Genomic DNA, 19,298 nt, shown 5'->3' with positions numbered 1-19,298 from the left:
CTTAAGTGACTTGGCTAGAGGCATGTGGCCAACAAGGACTAGGGCTGGGACTCGGACTCCAAAGGGCGGCTCTCTACCCACTGCACCGCGCTGTCTCTACATCCGTGATCTTATTATTAGAGTTTTGTTTCTGAGAGTCTCATCTTTCCCAGGCATTTCCTTTGAGTCTCTGGTCATGTGACCTTATCTTTTCTCTGAACTCTTTGAAATCTGTACTCTGAAAGTCCAAGATGCAAATCTAGCAATGTACAGGATTCTAGCCAGGGTTCCAGGCACAGAGGAGACAGTGGTCAGGGAGAAAAGGACCCAAAGGAAGCTTCGGGCTCTGCCTGCTTCCACGCTCGGCCGCTGCCTACACAGTTCCTGTCATGTCCATATCACCAACTTCCTTGTTGCTCAGAATTAAGCTCAGAGAAGGAGTTCCCTTTGCTGCTTCCTCTCTCTTTTGAAACATGAAGTAGTCAGCAAGACGAGTCCAGACTTCCTCAGATGCTCTACTTTTAGGAGAAGAAATCTTCCAGCTGAAGCTTAGAGGGGAGGAGGCACCACAAAATTCATGGGTCTGTGCCACAGTGCACTGCGGTCCTTCACTAGATAGAAAACCAGTCGGTGTTCCACAAACCTACTGATGTTGGTGTCATATTCCAGCAATTAGAAATCATCATTCACTGCCTTGCCTGTGCTTCACCAGTATGGTACAGACTGATATTCAGAATGATGCTTCTGAAGCTCTATCAGCTTGTGACCCATATTATAAACAGAAAAAAATTGTGTTCAGCAAAATTTAATTAAAATAATTAATATTTCACTGTATAATAATAATTCATTTATGTAGCACTTAATGGTTTATGAAGCATTTTATCTCATTTTTTGATTATTTTCTTCATAAATCTTTTTAAATTGGGAAGCCATGTAGGGGATATATAGCAACTCTACTAATAATCAGAACTTTGGAGGTGCTAGAATCTCCCGTCCTCAACCATGCCATTTGCTGGCCTTTCTCTGATACCTCTCACCCAGAATCCAACACTATGCCTACGGCAGCCTTTCCTGTGTGTATATTGAGGGTACTGTACTTGGTTCTGATCTGGCACTGGAGAAGCTGCTGAAACACTGTGAAGGAAGAAGGAGATGGAGATGCTCTTGGTCTGTCCCACTGTCTTGAAGCCAAGCTTTGAAGAAACTCTCTATGCTCACAGTGTCATTTTCGATGATCTGAAGTTCAATGTCAATGCCCAGGATCGAACACTCTGCAAGAGATAGAAACAATTTCAAGTTCATTTCCTAAGTCTCCCACATAAGGTAATAGAAAACACTTAAATCAAAACACTGGTTGAGTATGTGACTCAAGGAGACAAATGACCATTTTTTTATTTGTGAAGCTTCCCAATAATTCATCGACATATCTTTTTCTAAGACCTACTATGTACCCAGAAATGTGCAGGTAGGAAAAATTTTGACAAGTAAATCAATAAGTATTTGTTAAGCTACAATTGCTTTGCTGCATTTTGCTCAAACTTTTCCTCATTACAAGGAAGCAATCAATGGGTGGGCATATTGGAAAATAATTCTGATGTAAAAAAGGCATAAAGAAAAGTTATCAGGAAAAAAATAAGGGAAAAACCAATCTACCGAGCACCTACTTTGTACTAGATATTGTGGAGGACTACAAAGGAGGAGAAAACAATTTTATGTCCTTAAAGGTCTTACAGTCTAGTTGGAAATCAGATATGACAGTTTCTAATTAAATTTGGGTGGTACATGTAACAAGTAAGTGCAGCACATCACAAAGGCTGCAGCAGTCACGGGATGTTTCACAGATAAGGTAGTACCACATTCATTCACTGAGTGCCTACTATATGTAAGGGACTATGGTAGGTATTGAATGGATAAAAAGGTTGTTAAAATATGGATTCTGCCTTCAGGGTGATGTTCCTACTTCATTCTTTTTGTTTCTCCATGTCATTCTCCACAATGACTATCCTAAGCCTTTTCCATTTTCCTCAAACCTTCAACCTCCTTGGGGAAGCTAGGTGGCACAGTGAGAAGAGCACCGGCCCTGGAGTCAGGAGGACCTGAGTTCAGATCCAGCCTCAGACACTTGACACACTTAGTAGCTGTGTGACCTTGGGCAAGTCACTTAACCCCAATTGCCCTGCCTTCCCCCCTCCAAAAAACAAAAACCTTCAACCTCCTATGGAAGGAAAGGGATGGGAATAAACATTATACAGTGCATAGTGTGTGCCAGGTATGTGCTATGTACTAACCTCTACCTCTACCCTCACTCTTAATAACAGGTGACTTAGCCTTTTACTTCATTAAGAAAACTGAGTTAAAAAAGAAAGGGAGCTCCTTCAACTCTCTTCTGGTCTTCAAAAATTCATTACCCATTTTTCTTTCTTTTTTCTTTTTTGAAGAAGAAAAGGAAAGGCAATTGGAGTTAAGTGACTTGCCCAAGGTCACACAGCTAGTACATGTGTCAAGTGTCTGAGGTCAAATTTGAACTCAGGTCCTCCTGACTCCAGGGCTGGTGTTCTACTCACTGCGCCACCTAGCTGCCCCCATTGTCCATTTTTCTGCTTTCATTCCTGTCTGATTAATTCAAGTCACCAGTCTCCAATGAACTATATCCCACGACACTAAAAGAAATGGTAGATATGATTGCTGAGTCATTGTTGGCTTTGAACTGTGAAAGATTATTGAGGAAGAGAGAGAGAGGTGTTGCAGACCCAGAGAAGGACAAAGGTTGTTTTGATTAAAAAAAAAAGAAAAAAGAAACCAGTAATGGAGAATGGAGATTACAACCTATAAATCTATGAGTTTGACTTGTATTTCTGGCAAAACTCCAGAATGTATTCACTTAAAGCTTTTTTTTTAATTAAGTTTACTTTAACTTCTGGTTGACTAGTATTTATTTTCTCTCCCTCCCACACACCCCCAATCAGAGAAAGGAAAGAAAACCCTTGTAACAACATGTATTGTCAAGCAAAACAAGTACCTGCATTATCCATGTCTCAAAATGAATACCAGTGGGTCTGGTGAATGCTAGAGATATAGTTGGCCTAGATTTCAGCAAAGTACATAGGCAGCAAACGACTAAGGATTTCAGACTCAATCCTCTAACTTTCCACTACATGTTTGATCAAAGTTTCTTACATTATTCTTATGGATATGACAGAGATAAGGAAGAACTTAGACATAGGAGGATTCAGAACTAGTTCAACGGCTGAAATGAAGACTGGTCAATGACGGATCAATGTCACCTTGGAAGGAGATCTCTAGTTGAATGCCTCAGTGACCTGTACTTGATCTTGTGCTATTCAATATTTCCTTTTATCATAAAGGCTTGGATAGTGTACTTACTAGATTTGCAAACCACTGGGTTGATCAGGGGTGTTCTTCAATCAGCCTGATGAGTTTATAGGGAGGTAAGCCTTTGGAACTTTTGATTTCATTTCTTTTATAGAGGGTGGATATGTCTACTGGTACCTCATTTAGAGGACAAAAGATATCTGCTTGAGTTTCAGTGAATGGGGCTACCCCAAGATGAACTGGTTGGTTTGGAACCATCCTTGGAGCTTTCCGGAGGTTGGTTTTCACTGATTAGAGCTGCCACCAAGATAAATGAGTTGGGTCCCACTTTTATTTGATGAATTATTTTGGGAGGAGCCAGGTCCTTTACTCTGGCCTCTTAGAGGCCAGACAGACCACTTTAGACTGTTTTTTGCCTTTTTCCCTTCTGCTATCCTTAGGGAGATAACGTAATACTTCAGCTCCCTAGGAGCTGTTAAAGGCAGCTTTGTGCCATGGCAGAAAGGTGCATGTGCTTTTGCATGGGGTAGGAGAATTTCTTCAATAATGTTAATTTTGGAGGTGATTTATAAGCAGCCCTTCTAAGTTAGAGAGCACTTAAATCTGGCCTTTTAGCCAAAGTAGGCAGAATCCAGGCACTCGCTCATTTGACCAGAGATGGGAGATTTCTTGGGCAGATACAGATATAGGGCTGTCTTATAAGAGAACCTAAATTCAGGAATCCAGGAATCTAGCCTCCTTGGATATCTCTCAGGGGGATTTCTTATGCAGCATGCTGCTGGAATCTAGTTTTTAAGAGGGAGAGAATAGATATTTCTCAGGCACCATTAACCTTGAGGTTAATGGCTTCAGAATAGCTTCTGAAGACCAAAAGTTCAGGTGCTAGCCTTTTATTCCAGGAAGGGCAATTTCCTAAGCATTGCGCTACTTTGAAAAAAGATTGTCCTTTTGGCCCAAGTATGGCAAAGGGCTAAAAGGACAGCATTGGGGAAACAGAAGCTCTGGATTTTACTCTCTATTATCGTCGTTATTGGGGTTTCTGTTTCCGAGGAGTACAAGCCCTCAAGATATGGCTATGAAATGCAACAGAGACTCATTGTAGTATGGGGTATTACCTGCTTAGCTTCCCAAGAGTCCAAACTACAGGGTGGTAGTGGAAGCCTAAGGGGGAACTGTGTGCAAAGGTGGGATCCACCTGAGAGAGGATAACTGTTTGTATTGCTTGTGAGCTACTGCAAATCCTTTGTGTGTTTTCTACATTTATTTATGGGCTTCTGTGAGTCCTCTGGCTGCCCCAAATCTGATAATGTATTTAATATCTTGAAAGCTTGTAGAGGTACTGAGGACCCTACCACCTAAATCAGCAGAGACCTAGGCATGAACTGTATATGCAGATTTCTGAGAATAAACTCTGGGCAGGGATTAAGAGCCAAGAAAAAGGGATCTTTTAGGGTAACGCCTAAGATTGGATCACATCCACAAGACTTCAGAGCTCCAGGCCCTAGTCACATGTAGACAATGCGAAGCTGGAAAAGATAACTAACATACTGAATGACAAAATCAGAATCCAAAAGAACATCAACAGGCTAGACTGATGGGGCTGAATGTATTAAACTTGGGTTCTAAAAATCAACTTTGTAAGTGTGTACACTGGTTCCCTCCTGCCCTTTATCTCTTCACACTCTCTAAATGCCACCAGCTTCAAAGAGACTTTTGTATAACCCTAATTATGTAAATAGGGCAGCTAAGGGGTGTAGTACATAAAGTGTTGGGCTTGGAGTCAGGAAACAGGAGTTCAAATCTAGACTGAGACACGTATTAGTTGTGTGACCTTGGGCAAGTCACTGAACTCTGTCTCAGTTTCTTCATCTGTAAAATGAGCTGGGGAAGGAAATGGCAAAGCACTCCAGTATCCTTGCCAAGAAAACGCCAAATGGGATGATAAAGAGTTAGACACAACTGAAACAACTAAACAACAACAGCAAATTATGTAAGCACAGCTCAAGGTCCATTCAGCCATAATCCACTCATGACCCCTAAACTAGCTCTTCAACACCCGAGCAGATACGGTGGCTGCTTGTAGTTCAGCAATGTTATTTCAATACATAACTAGGCAGGATTTTTCAGCACAGCTGTGCTTCACTGAAGTTACTACAATGTACATAATGATTATTCAACAAAAGATACATAGTTATGCAATACACAACAATACAATGTTTACTTGAATCAACTCTTGTACTGGAAAGCTGCCATCAAATTGTTTCCAAAACCCAGCCTCCTCAGTGCTCCTAGCAGAAACACTTAAACAAAACATCAATGTAGCCGAGATTACCAGTGGATGGCTACAAGTGGAAGCATCTTAATCACTGTAAAATGGCTACGACACAGATTGATAGCTCAGTACTTCATGCATTCCAGCTGGCTTCATCTTGTGGCCCTGTAGATACTTTCAGGCTCAGTTTGGAGGATTTAAGGAAACCTCCAATCCAGTGCCAAGATCAGAGCTGGGTGTGTTCATGAGAAGGGAAAGTCAGCTTGAGGACTCTAAGGAGCCCAGCACACAGCTATATAATACTGAAAGTGGCACTTCACGTAGGTCCCATGAAGGAGAACAATGGGTAAAAGGAGTCCTAGGTCCTCTGAGCTACCCTTTTGCCATATCATATGCTCTAAGCTGGAGGCTGCCCAGCCCTTGGACTCTGCAAGGACTTGTAGGAAAGAGTGTCTCCAAGTTTTGGTGAAGGGTGTTGGAGGATATTTTGTACCAACTATTCTTATGATACTACCTTGGTAAGTATCTCTTTGTTTAAAAAGCTAAGTTTAGCAAGCTAATCTATACCAATCAATGAGAGAATCACACCCATGGGAGTTAATGAGCTGTCACACCAGAAAACCATCTAGCTCCTCAGGGTTTCCTAGAATTCAGAAGGGAGCAGCATGTAGTGGCCTCCTGGCTACCCAGCCTGTCTGCATAAGGACAATGAACTGTCAGAGCCCATGCTAGACAAGGAACAGAAAAAAGAGGCACGCATAGAACATTTCAGATCTTCACTAAAAAATATGTAATAAATTCAATGTGTAAGTTTCAAAATTGTCCTGCTCATCTGTGTCACCCTTTAAAGCTCTTTCTTTTCTCCTCAATGTATTTTTTTTAATATTCTTTTTTTATTTTTTAAAATAATTTATTTAATATTTTTAGTTTTCAGCATTAATTTTCACAAGAGTTCGAATTACAAATTTTCTCCTCACCTCCACCCCCTCACCCCAAGATGGCACACATTCTGACTGCCCCTTTCCCCAGTCAAACCTCCCCTCCATCACCCCACTCCCCCCATCCCCCTTTCCTTTACTTTCTTGTAGGGCAAGACAGACCTCCACACCCCATTGCCTGCATATCCCACTTCCCAGTTGCATGCAAAAACTATTTTTTTGAACATCTGCTCTCAAAACCTTGAGTTCCAAATTCTCTCCCCTCCTCCCGCCCCACCCACCCTCCCTAAGAAGGCAAGCAATCCAACACAGGCCACACGTGCATCACCATGCAAAACCCTTCCACAATACTCATGTTGTGAAAGACCAACTACATTCTGCTCCCTCCCATCCTATCCCCCTTCATCCAATTCTCTCCCTTGACCCTGTCCCCCCTCAAAAGTATCTGCCTCTGATTACTTCTTCCCCCATCCGCCCTCCCCTCTATCATCCCCCCTTTTTATCTCCTTCCTCCTTTCCTGTGGGGTAAGATACCCAATTGAGTGTGTTATGTTATTCCCTCCTCAGGTCAAATCCGATGAGAGCAAGATTCACTCATTCCCCCTCACCTGCCCCCTCCTCCCTCCCAACAGAACTGCTTTCTCTTGGCACTTTCACGTGAGATAATTTACCCCATTCTATCTCTCCCCACTCCCTTTCCCAATATATTCCTCTCTCATCCCTTACTTTGATTTTATTTTTTTTAGATATCATCCCTTCATATTCAACTCACCCTGTGCCCTCTGTATATATATGTGTGTATATGTATATATATATACACACATACATATATATATATATACATACATACATATATATATATGTATACACACACACATATATTCCCTTCAGCTACCCTAATACTGAGGTCTCATGAATTATACATATCATCTTTCCATGTAGGAATGCAAACAAAACAGTTCAACTTTAGTAAGTCCCTTATGATTTCTCTTTCTTGATTACCTTTTCATGCTTCTCTTGATTCTTATGTGTGAAAGTCAAATTTTCTATTCAGCTCTGGTCTTTCACTGAGAAAGCTTGAAAATCCTCTATTTTATTGAAGGTCCATATTTTGCCTTGGAGCATGATACTCAGTTTTCTGGGTAGGTGATTCTTGGTTTTAATCCTAGCTCCACTGACCTCTGGAATATCATATTCCAAAGCCCTTTGATCCCTTAATGTAGAAGCTGCTAGATCTTGTATTATTCTGATTATGTTTCCACAATACTCAAATTGTTTCTTTCTGGCTGCTTGCAGTATTTTCTCCTTGACCTGGGAGCTCTGGAATTTGGGGACAATATTCCTAGGAGTTTTCTTTTTGGGGTCTATTTGAGGAGGCGATCTGTGGATTCTTTAAATTTTTATTTTACCCTCTGGCTCTAGAATATCAGGGCAGTTCTCCTTGATAATTTCTTGAAAGATGATATCTAGGCTCTTTTTTTGATCATGGCTTTCAGGTAGTCCAATAATTTTTAAATTATCTCTCCTGGATCTATTTTCCAGGTCAGTGGTTTTTCCAATGAGATATTTCATATTGTCATCCATTTTTTCATTCCTTTGGTTCTGTTTTATAATATCTTGATTTCTCATGAAGTCACTAGCTTCCACTTGCTCCAATCTCATTTTTAGGTAGTATATTCTTCAGTGGTCTTTTGGACCTCCTTTTCCATTTGGCTAATTCTGCCTTTCAAGGCATTCTTCTCCTCATTGGCTTTTTGCAGCTCTTCGGCCATTTGAGTCAGTCTATTTTTTAAGGTATTATTTTCTTCAGTATTTTTTGGGGTCTCCTTTAGCAAGTCATTGACTTGTTTTTCATGGTTTTCTTGCATCACTCTCATTTCTCTTCCCAATTTTTCCTCTACTTCTCTCACTTGCTTTTCCAAATCCTTTTTGAGCTCTTCCAAGGCCTGAGACCAGTTCATGTTTTTCTTGGAGATTTTTGATGTAGGCTCTTTGACTTTGTTGACTTCTTCTGGCTGTATGTTTTGGTCTTCTTTGTCACCAAGGAAAGTTTCCAAAGTCTGAGTCTGAATCTGAGTTCGTTTTTGCTGCCTGGCCATGTTCCCAGCCAGCTACTTGACCCTTGAGTTTTTCATTGGGGTATGACTGCTTGTAGATATAGAGTACTTTGTCCCAAGCTTGAGGGATTGTGCTGTTATTTTCAGAGCTATTTCTATACAGCAAGCTCTGCCACACCAGCGCTACTCCTCCCCCAAGAACCACTAACCTGGACTGGGATTCAGATCTTAAGCAGGCTCTGCACTCCTGCTCTGATCCACCACTTAATTCCTCCCACCAGGTGGGCCTGGGGCTGGAAGCAACTGCAGCTGTAGTTCTGTCCTCAGAGCTGCCCCCCTTTCACTCTGTCCCCCATGGCTTTTCCCACCAACCTTCTCTGTTGTCTTTGGTGTTTGTGGGTTGAGAAGTCTGGTAACTGCCACAGCTCACTGATTCAGGGTGCTAGGGCCTGTTCCACTCGGCTCCCAGTCTGGTTGGTCTGGGCGCAGCCCATGCTGGGTTCTGCTCCACTCTGCTCCCAGCTCTGTGGGATAGACCTTACCCAGCGACCATCCAGGCAGTCCTGGGCTGGAGCCCTGCTTCCCTCTGCTATTCTGTGGGTTCTGCAGCGGTAGAATTTGTTCAGAGACATTTTTATAGGTTTTTGGAGGGACCTGGGGGGGAGCTCATGCAAGTCCATGCTTTCCAGCCACCATCTTGCCTCCCCCCCCCGTGTATTCTTTCAAATGCTTCGCTAACACTCTCCTCCTCCTCTTCCTCCTTCTGTCACTATCTATAGCTCTAGGACAGCCAGGTGGCACCATAATGCATGGAATGCTGGGCCTGAAGTCAGGAACACTCATTTTCCTGAGTTCAAATCCAACCTCAGATACTTACTAGCTGGGTGACCCTGGGCAAGTCATTTCACCTTGTTTGCCTCAGTTTCCTTATCTGTAAAGGAAATGACAAACCACTCCAGAATCTTTGCCAAGAAAACCCCAAATGGGGTTACAAAGAAAAGTTCATGGCTGAAATGACTGAACAACAATAACAACAAATCTATAGCTCTATCCCCTCCCGCCCCACATCCTTTGTAACAAAAAAGCATAGCTAGGCAAAACCAATTCACATATTTGTCATGTTCAAACATTCAGGTTTTATTCAGCATCACTAGTTCATCACTTCTTCTTTTGAGGTGGGAAGCATGCTTCATTTTGTTTTTACTTTTTGGTTTTTTGGCAGGGCAATTTGGGTTAAATGACTTGCCCAATGTCACTCAGCTAGTACATGTGTCAAATGTCTGAGTCCGGATTTGAACTCAGGTCCTCCTGACCCCAGGGCTGGTGCTCTACTCACCGTGCCACCTAGCTGCCCCAAAGCATGCTTCATTATGGGTCCTCTGTCATTGTACTGGACAGAGCTCTCAAGTCTTTCAAGGTAGTTTTTAAAAAATCTTTTTTTGTTTTTCCTCAGTTACATGTAAAGACAATTTTTAACATCCATTAAATTTATTTTTGAATTCCAAATTTTCTCTCTTCCTCCCTTTTCCCTGAAACAAAAGCAGCTTGATATAGGTTCTGTATGTGCAATCATGTAAAACATATTTCCATATTAGTCATTTTGTGACAGAAGAAACAGACTAAAAGGAAAAAAACCCACAAAAATATAGAAAGTGAAAAACAGTATGATTTGATTTGTATTCAGACTTCATTAGTTTTTTTCCCTGGAGGTGGATAGCATTTTCCTTCCTAAGTCCTTCAGAATTTTCTTAGATCATTGTATTGTTGAGAATAGCTAAGTCACTCACAGTTGACCATCATACAGTATTGCTGTTACTGTGTACAATGTTCTCCTGGTTTTGTTCATTTCACTTTGCATCAATTCATATAAGTCTTATACACCACAATTTTTCCCATTCCCCAATTAATGAGAATCCCTTTGATTTCCAATTCTTTGCCACCACAAAAGAGTATAAGTATTTTTGTACAAATAGGTCCTCCCCCCCATTTTGACTATTTATGGAATGGCTCTCATTCTCATGTATTTGCATCAGTCTCCTCTATATCTTGGATATGAGACCTTTATTAGAGAAATTTGCTGCTGAGATGTTTTACTAATTAACAGCTTCCCTCTTGGTTGCAATTATCAGTCAGTCAACAAGTATTTACTAAGCACCCTACCATGTGCCAGGCACTGTATAAAGCGCAGGGGATTCAAAGAAAGGCGAAAGATAGTCTCTGTTTTCAAGGAGCAACAGTCCAGTGGGAGCGACAATGAGCAAACAATGGAAAAAGGAGACAGGGAAAGTTTTTTACAGAAGGAAGCCAGGGAAGTCAGGAGGTTGGATTGGGGAGGGAGAGAATCCCAGGCCTGGGGGACAGCGAGAGAAAGTGCTGGAGTCTGGAGAGGATGTGTCTTGTTCAAGGAACAGCTGGGAGGCCAGTATCATTGGATTATTTTGTCTGTGTGTGTGTGTAAGGTATAAGAAGACCAGAAACATAGGGAAAGGCCGGGTCATGAAGGGTTTTAAAAGCCAAGCAGAAGATTTTATATTTGACCCTGGAGATAATAGGAAGCCACTGGAGTGTACTGTATTGGGGTGTGATATTTTCCAGACCTGCATTTTAGGGAGGTCAGTTTGACAGCTGAGTAGAGAACAGAAAGACCTGAGGCTGGCCGACCTACCAGCAGCTATTGCAAGAGTCTAGGTATGAGGTGCTAAGGGTCTGCACCAGAGTGGGAGCAGTGTCAGAGGTAAGAAGGGAGCACATATAGGAGATGTTATGAAAGTAGAAATGACAGGGCTTGATCACTGATGGGATACAGGTGAGGGCAGAGAAAGAGTGAGGAGTTGAGGGAAATACTTAGGCTGTGAGTCTGAGTGACCGGGAAGATGGTGACACTCAGCAGTAAAAAGAGAAGTTAGGAAGAAGGGACAGTTTCAGGTGAAAGACAAAGACAAAGAGTTTAGTTTCAGACATTTTAAGATATCTGCAGGAAATCACTTTGAGAGTTCTAACATGCAGCTGGAGGTCAGGGCTGGACAAATAGATCTGAGAGTCATCTGCATAGAGATGGTAATAGAAACCATGGGAACTAGTGAGAGATCAACAAGGAAAAAAGGGAAGAAAGGAGGGCCCAGGGTGGGCCTTGGAGAACTCCAACAGTTATGTGGGTGTGATATAGATGAAGATGCAGCAAATGAGAGAAGGGACTTTCAGATAAGTAGGAGAGGTAGAAGAAAGTAGTGTCATGAAAACCTAGAGAGAAAAGAGTTTCAAGGAGAAGAGGGTGGTCACCAATGTTCAAAGCTGCAGAGATATCATGAAGGATGGGGACTGAGAAAAGGCCATTAGATTGGGAAATAAGAGATCATTAGCACTTTGGAGACAGCAGTTTTGGTTGACCCATGAGGCCGGAAGGCAGAGTGTTGAAAGTTAAGAAGAGAGTGAGTGGAAGGCATGTAGAGCCATCTACTGTAGATGGCTTTCTCCAGAAGCTTGTTTAGAGAAGGGAAGAGACATAAAGGATGATAGCTAGCAAGGATGGACAGATCTACTGTGTTTCGTTTGGCTTTTTTTAGGGTGGGGGACACACAGGCATGTTTGTAGGCAGCACCAAACTGTAGGTAGGCTGAAACTAAAAGTAGACAGGGATCGATGGAATACTAGTAAGAGAGTAGAAATGATAGAGGGGGCAACCTGTGGGAGAAGACAGGATGGCATGGGATCACTTGTGCAGGTACAGGGGTCACCTCCTCATGTGAAACAGGGATGACAGAGGAGATAGTGGCAGAAGGCATTGGGATGATTTCAGATGATGAGATTCAGATCAGAGAAAAAGGAAGTCCTGGTAAAGGCTTCAATTTTTTCAGTCAAATATGATATAAAATTCTCAGCTGAGAGGATAGGGGGAGGGGGAGCTAGGAGAGGTTTGAGGAAGGATTAAAAAGAAAGGTTTGGAAAAGCCACTGTAGTGAGTGAGATGGTGATTCAATCAGGGAGATGACAAAGGTTTGCCTTTGTCAAAGTGAGGGCCCAGTTGAGATGATGTAATATAAACTTGTAGTGGACCCAGTCAACACGATTTTTGTAATCTTTTTCCAACTTCATGCAGCAGCATGAGCGTGGGAATGAAGGAAGCCAACATTGGGAATAACCCAAGGCTGTGGTTTGGAAGGTCAAGATCTTCAGTAGGACAAAGGGGCAAGGGACTGGAGTGAAGAGGGCAGTGTAGAGTTGAACTCTTTCATCAGAGTGTTAAAATGGGGAAGGGAAGAGAATATCTCCAGAGCAGTGGTGACGGTCTGAGAAAGAACAGAGGGGTAGGAGATTGGAGGGTTTGGTGAGAACAAAGAACTGGAACTGGAGTTGTGAGGCAGAGGGAGAGGTGGAATGATATTAGAAATAGGGACAGACGGATTACTGAACAAGAAGTAGGGTTGCAGACAGATGAGATATTATTAAATCAGGATCAGGGCTGTAGACAGGAGAGGGGATTAGTGACTAAGGAAGAGGACTGAGGTAAATTGGAATATCAGCACATTAGAAGAAGAGTTAAGGATGAGAGGGTTATCAGCGAATAAGGGACGTGCTGAAAGGAAGCTGAGATTTCATTAGTAAGTCAGGGAATGGGCTGCAGACTAGAAGGGATATCAGTCCCTAAGGACTGAGGATTGAACAGGATAAGAGCACAAGGTAGCAGTTGAATCAGAAGAGGAGGAAAGCTTTCTCTTTTTCATTCATATGGCTCTGTCTCTGAAACAGCTTTACTAAGTGCTAAAGCCATGCCCCTTGGCATTTGGGAGAATTTTCCTGTCCAGTGATTAATGCTGTACTGACTCATAGACCCAGAGGGAAAGACTGGTTAAAGCTTTGATGGTTTATTTTTGGAGAGACATTCCTGAGGAAAAGCCTGCAGGGGCATCATGGACCAAGGAGAGCAAATTCCCAATAGGGAACAATGGAGCTTCAGTTCGAGGGTCTGTTTGGTGCTCAGCACAGGGGAAGGGTTGGGAGGGGTGGTGGTGGTAGGGAGCAGAGAGAGGGGAACTTTATGTGGCATGATTTACACGAGGCTTACTTATTCCATGCTTGAGGAAGTTTCTTGAAACACGATCATATTTCACTGGGTTGGATTAGAGTGCCCTGGCCAAGCTCCCTGCCCCCATCTTGCTCTGAACACTGATGGAAGAGAGGTTTAATTCACTCAAGAACTGTGGACTGAGAATAGCTTCTATGTGCAGAGCACCATGTGAGGTGCTGCAGAGCTGAGAAGTACATTTGCTTGTTTTTTCTTTTAACAGTATTTTATTTTGTCTCCAATTACACATTTGTTTTCAACATTCATTTTTGTAAGATTTTGAGTTCCAAGTTTTTCTCCCTCTCTCCCTCTCCAAGACAGTAAGCAATCAGATATAGGTTATGCATATATGATCTTGCTAAACATACTTCCACATTAGTCATATTGTGAAAAAAGATTCAGGACTAAAGGGAAAAACCACGAGAAAGAGAAAAAAAGAGAAAATAGTATTCCTCAATCTGCATTCAGACTCCATAGTTCTTTCTCTGGATGTGGTTGGCATTTTGCATTATGAGAACCTTGGAATTATTTTAGATCATTGCATTGCTGAGAAGAGCTAAGTCTTTCAGAGTTGATCCTTGAACAATATTGTTATTATTATGTACAATGTTCATTTGGTTTTGCTCATTCAATATCGGTTCGTGTAAGTTTTTCCAGGTTTTTCTGAGATCTACCGGCTCATTATTTCTCATAGAACAATGGTATTTTATTACATTCACATACCACAACTTGTTCATCCATTCCCCAACTGATGGGCATCCCCTCAATTTCCAATTCTTTGCTATCATAAAAAGAACTGACAAGTTACATGACATTATTCTAGTTTTCCCCCTCTAAAGCCCATGTTAGGGCAGCAAGATGAGAATTAAGGAGTCATTTCCAAAGGATGATTTTTGGAATCACAAAATGTCAGAGCTGGAAGGAGCCTGAGAGATTATCTAATAATACAGGCTCCTCATGTTAGGAATCTAAGGTCCAGAAAAGAAATAAAGCTAAAGTCATAAGTCAAATGGGATTTGAACTCAGATTTTCTGACTTAGGACTATGTACCATGTATCACGTTACTTCCCTAAAGTGACAGAAAGGATAGCTCTCAAGTCCCTTTTCAATGGTGTGAAGAGTAACAACTCACATTTACAGAATCCCTTCCCCCCTCCATTTGCAATTAAAGCCCTTTACCGTTTCACTTCAGCCTTTCTTTCCAGGGTCACTAGAGTGCTCCTACACTCCCCAAACTGTTTCTACTGCCCTCGGGACACAACATTCCATCTCCTGCTTCTACACCTTTGGGGAGGCTGTTCCCTTTGTCTGAAATGCCTTTTCTCCTCACTTCTGCCTGGCAAAATCCCTGTCTTCTTTCCAAGCACAGCTCAAGAGCTGTCTCCTGTTCAAAAACCCCTACTATTATACAGTGCCTACTATGTGCCAGGAGCTGTGCTGAAAGCTTTACAATCATTGTCTCCTTTAATCCTGACAATAACCCTAGGAGGTAGGGGCTGTTAGTATTCCCATTTTACAGATGAGGAAATGGAAGCAAACAGAAGTTAAGTGACTTGTCTATGGTCATAGAGCTAGAAAGTCACTGAGACCAAATTGGAACTCAGGTCTTCCTGACTCCAAGCCCAGTTCTCTATTCACTGATCGCTTAAGTTGCCATATCTATCTGTCTATCTCCCTTTTTTGTATGTGTACATGTGGCTTCCCCTTCAGTAAAGGAGGGGGCACCTGAGGGTGGGGACCATCCTGTTTATCTTTGTATCCCTAGCACCTAGCACTGTGGCTGGAATATCAGAGATGCTTATTAGAGGATTTACGCTGTGCAAAGCACTATGTTCAGAACTGGGGAAGAAATGAAGTTTGGGTACTACAATTTCTTCCTTTGTAAAGTTCACAGATTAGTAGGGACACAAAGTGTATACATACACATGCAAATAGAATACATTTTAAGTCAATCAAAGAGGTGCAAGGTGCTTTTGAAATTCAAGGTGAAAAGTCTGCAAGGGGTGAGGTGTGGGGAGACTGGGGAAGCTTCCCAAAGGTGGCTCCTCACAACTCACTGTCTCTTGGTGCCTCTGTGATTCTGCCAAACCAGGCTTCCCACATCTGTTGAAATTTGGCTAAAAAGTCACTGCTTTCAGGAAGCTATCCTTGATTAATACCCACTCCCACCTCTATCCCCTTACTATTTCAGTTTGTATTAAATTGGATTTGACTTGTTACTCTGAAAAAGTATTCTCCCCTTGTTTTATGAGTATACTCGGTCTTTTCAATTAGATGGTTGGTTTTAGCTCCTCTGCACCTCCACCCCCATGTTCGGGTATAGGAGGGTTTGTTGCCTTTCAAAAATGTGCTAGGAAAAAAAAATGTGCTAGGCTGAATCAGTAGAAAAATATTGCCATTGCGGAAATAGCCCCGCTGCAGGCCAGAGGGGTGGTGCTGTGGGGTTTGCCAGCTCCGCTGTGCTGAGCTCCCCTTGGGTCTAACCGTACAAAGCACCACTGATGGGCTCCGGAAGCTGAGGCTGGAGATGTGGCAGAACTGAGGTGATGCTCAGGAATCGTGTGCTCCTGGGCTGCCACCTAGAAAGCCAGGAGAGGCAGAGAGGCTGGTAGCAGGCTGGGCTCCTGGCCTTAGCCCGCCCTCCAGCGGTTACAGGTAGCTCTGTCTCAAAGTCACTGATGTTGACACTCAACTCCTGTGCTCTGCACACAAGGACACCCTAAAAAAATTCTGTCATTTATTGTCCAAAAATGGGGACCAGTGTGGTTTAAGAAGTAGAAACTCCTTCTGGTGGAGAATATTGAGAACACTTTTACATTCCCATTTGAAGAGTTTGTATTGAAATTTGACTCACAAGTAGACTTTTTAGTGCATACAAGAGAAAATTGATGGTGTTTTCACTTTTGAAATTTACAAGACAAAGGGTATTTTGCTAGTTTGCTGTAAGTTTATATTTTGTATATGTTTTCATTTAAATAAATAAAAATCTATATTCAGAGTTATATTTTACTTTTATTCTAAATGAAAAAAATTCCCTTTATTAGAAAAATTGTAAGCCACATTGTTAATAAAGCAATAACGGATTCCCAAAAACAACGTGTCAAGTGTTCGTTAGTCACAAGTGACCCTATGTGATCAAATGAGCGCTTGGCGCCTTGTTTTTGTTGAGATGGTTAACAACTACAAACTGAACCCATGCTGGTTCAATTCAATTGGATTTGATTCTATTGAATTATATTAAGAATTTCATTTGCCAGGTACTTTACTAAGTGCTGGGTATACAAGGATAAAAAATGAATCAGCTCCTGCCTCTAGGGAGCACATGAGCTGAGCCTAGAAGGAGAGGGCTTCCAAGAGGCCCAGAGGATGAGGGAGGGAACTCGAGGTGCGGTGGGCAAAGGCATGGATCAGAGTGGCCTTTTCAGGCAATAATAAGTAGTTCAGCTGGGCTGGACTGTACAGTGCACCGCCAGCCATGGTTTGTCATCAGCCTACTAAGTGAGGCTAGAAGCAGATGCTGAAGGACTTTATTTTTTTCTTAAGATTTGCTTGATGTCTTTTGTTTTGCTGTCACCTTCATTTCCAACTATTTTCCCCTATCCTGTCCACAGGGGCCATTTCTTCTAACAAAGAATGAAAATAAAAGATGGGGGTGGGGGGAGGCAGTTCATCAAAACCACTCACCAGGTAAACTGTGCCAGCTGTCCCAGAGGGGCAGGAGGCTCATTTCCTTATCTCTTCCGTGGGGCCAAGCTTGGCTATCATAATTAAGTAGCATTCAGTTGGAGCTGTTGTTAGCAAGAAGATGGGTGGGGCACATCTTCCACTGAGGCTGGAGTAGATTATGATAGCAGAAGTACAAAGGAGTTAGATCACTGGCTCCCAGCTGTGGGGATGAGGGATAGATTTCTTGAAGGAGGTGACATTTCATCTGAAACTTAAAGGATGAGAAGAATTTCAACTCTCAGAGATGGAAAGGGGAACATTCTGGAGTAGCCCTCTCTGGAGGGACTGATTCTCACAGCTCCCCGTTGCAGGTCCTTAGAGGGCAGCTATTATTCTCACGGGTTCTAGGGATAGTAACTTTGTGGGTCTGTACTTCTAGTATATAGTTCAAGAACCCCTATCGGTATGGCTCCCAGGAACAATCAGCCAATGGACATAATAAGCTTTTAGCAAAGGTATATCTACAGCAAATGTTGTCAAAGTAAAAACAGTAGCCAGAAAACATTAGTCCTATAAGCCTGGGGAGTGCTCTAATGCACATAACACCCATGGGAAGGGTGGGTTCAAACTTAGAGTACAGTAGTAGAAAGGTAGACATGTAGAATATACATGTAGTAAAGGCAAATCTGAGCTCCAAGTTCTTCAGGGCCTAGAAGTAATTTTTTTTTCTCCATAAAGTCCTTAAGCAATTCTTAGCTAGGTGTGATGCTTGTACCGGAGGGGTCCCCCCACTGGATTTCCTGGCTTGCTCTTGGATACCCAGGTGTAATATCCACTGTCTAGCCTCAGGCTCAGCTGTAGACCTTGACTTGAGTACTCTTGTGTTCTTTCAGAAAATAGGAGGGATTTAGCTTAGAGCTGGCAGAAGCTTTGCTCCCAGTTCTGCTCACTTAGGGCCCTGGCTCTGAAGCTTGCCATTTCTCAGGCAGGAGATGGGAGATCAGAGCGATAGCCTATTCTGGATATTGGGCTGGGTCACCTCATCCTAATTTATGGTGATCATATGGTATATTTCCCAGATCTTCATCTATGTAGGTTAGGTCATAATCAGGCAATGATTCAGGTCTTCCCAGACTTTTAAAAACTGTTGGTTTATATAAGCAAGTGATTGGGGAAAAGGTAGAGAGGCACTCTATGCCTTAGCAAGTTCATTATCTTGGCTGGCCTTTTCATATGCAAATGAACTAGCCAAAAGCCTTTTTAACGGGTCTAGAATGGATATCTGAAAAGGAGCTTACTGGCTACAAAGTGCAAATGAAGTCTGAGGGAGATGTATCTCATTGTCCCTATAACTTCCCCTGACTACTTGCAAATTTGCTGATGTCTGACAGGGCATGCCTTTTAGACTAGAAATAGGCAAGGGATGAAGAATGGCACAGATGCAAACCTGGGATGTTTGTTTTGGGAATGAAAAATAGTCCCCTGATTTCACTGGAGAAGTCAGTGAGCAATAGTGGGAGAAAAAACTGAGAAGGCAGGTTGGAGTCAGGTTGTAGAGGGCCTGAAAAACCAGGCTAAGACCTAGGGGCTTACTTGAGACCATATCTCGAGAACTGTGGTCAGTTCTGGGCACCACATTTTAGGAGAGCATTGAGCACATTGTTTCAATAATTTGGCTAGCATCTACTATGGCTGTATAAAACCAACAACAACCAGCACACAGAACGCTGCAAGCCCAGGTTCTTTTGATCTGCTTTACTAAGGAAAGCAATGTTAAGGGGTTAACAATCTTACTTTAATCCAGCATACAAATATCATTCACTTAATTCAGGGGAAAAAGCCAGCACCCTGAACTTCAGAGCAAATACAAACAAATTACAAACATACATTTATGAACAGACCAAATACAACTCATAGTTATTGACATCTGAGTTCAGCCAGGAGCTCAACAATGGCTGCCCAGAGTCATACGCCACTCCTGCTGTAGCTCA

General features: G+C 42.4%; 1 protein-coding gene across 1 annotated transcript in view; it reads right to left on the bottom strand.

Moving 5' to 3' along the window:
• LOC118853958 (meiosis 1 associated protein) overlaps positions 1-19,298 on the bottom strand; it is a 104,205-nt gene that overhangs the window by 25,631 nt on the left and 59,276 nt on the right. Inside the window, 1 exon segment of the mRNA XM_036764215.1 lies at positions 1,077-1,250. Coding sequence (XP_036620110.1) covers positions 1,077-1,250 — 174 coding nt within the window.

The sequence above is a fragment of the Trichosurus vulpecula genome, chromosome 6, assembly GCF_011100635.1.
Source record: "Trichosurus vulpecula isolate mTriVul1 chromosome 6, mTriVul1.pri, whole genome shotgun sequence".
Classification (NCBI taxonomy): domain Eukaryota; kingdom Metazoa; phylum Chordata; class Mammalia; order Diprotodontia; family Phalangeridae; genus Trichosurus; species Trichosurus vulpecula.
This window is presented reverse-complemented; position numbering and strand designations above follow the sequence as displayed.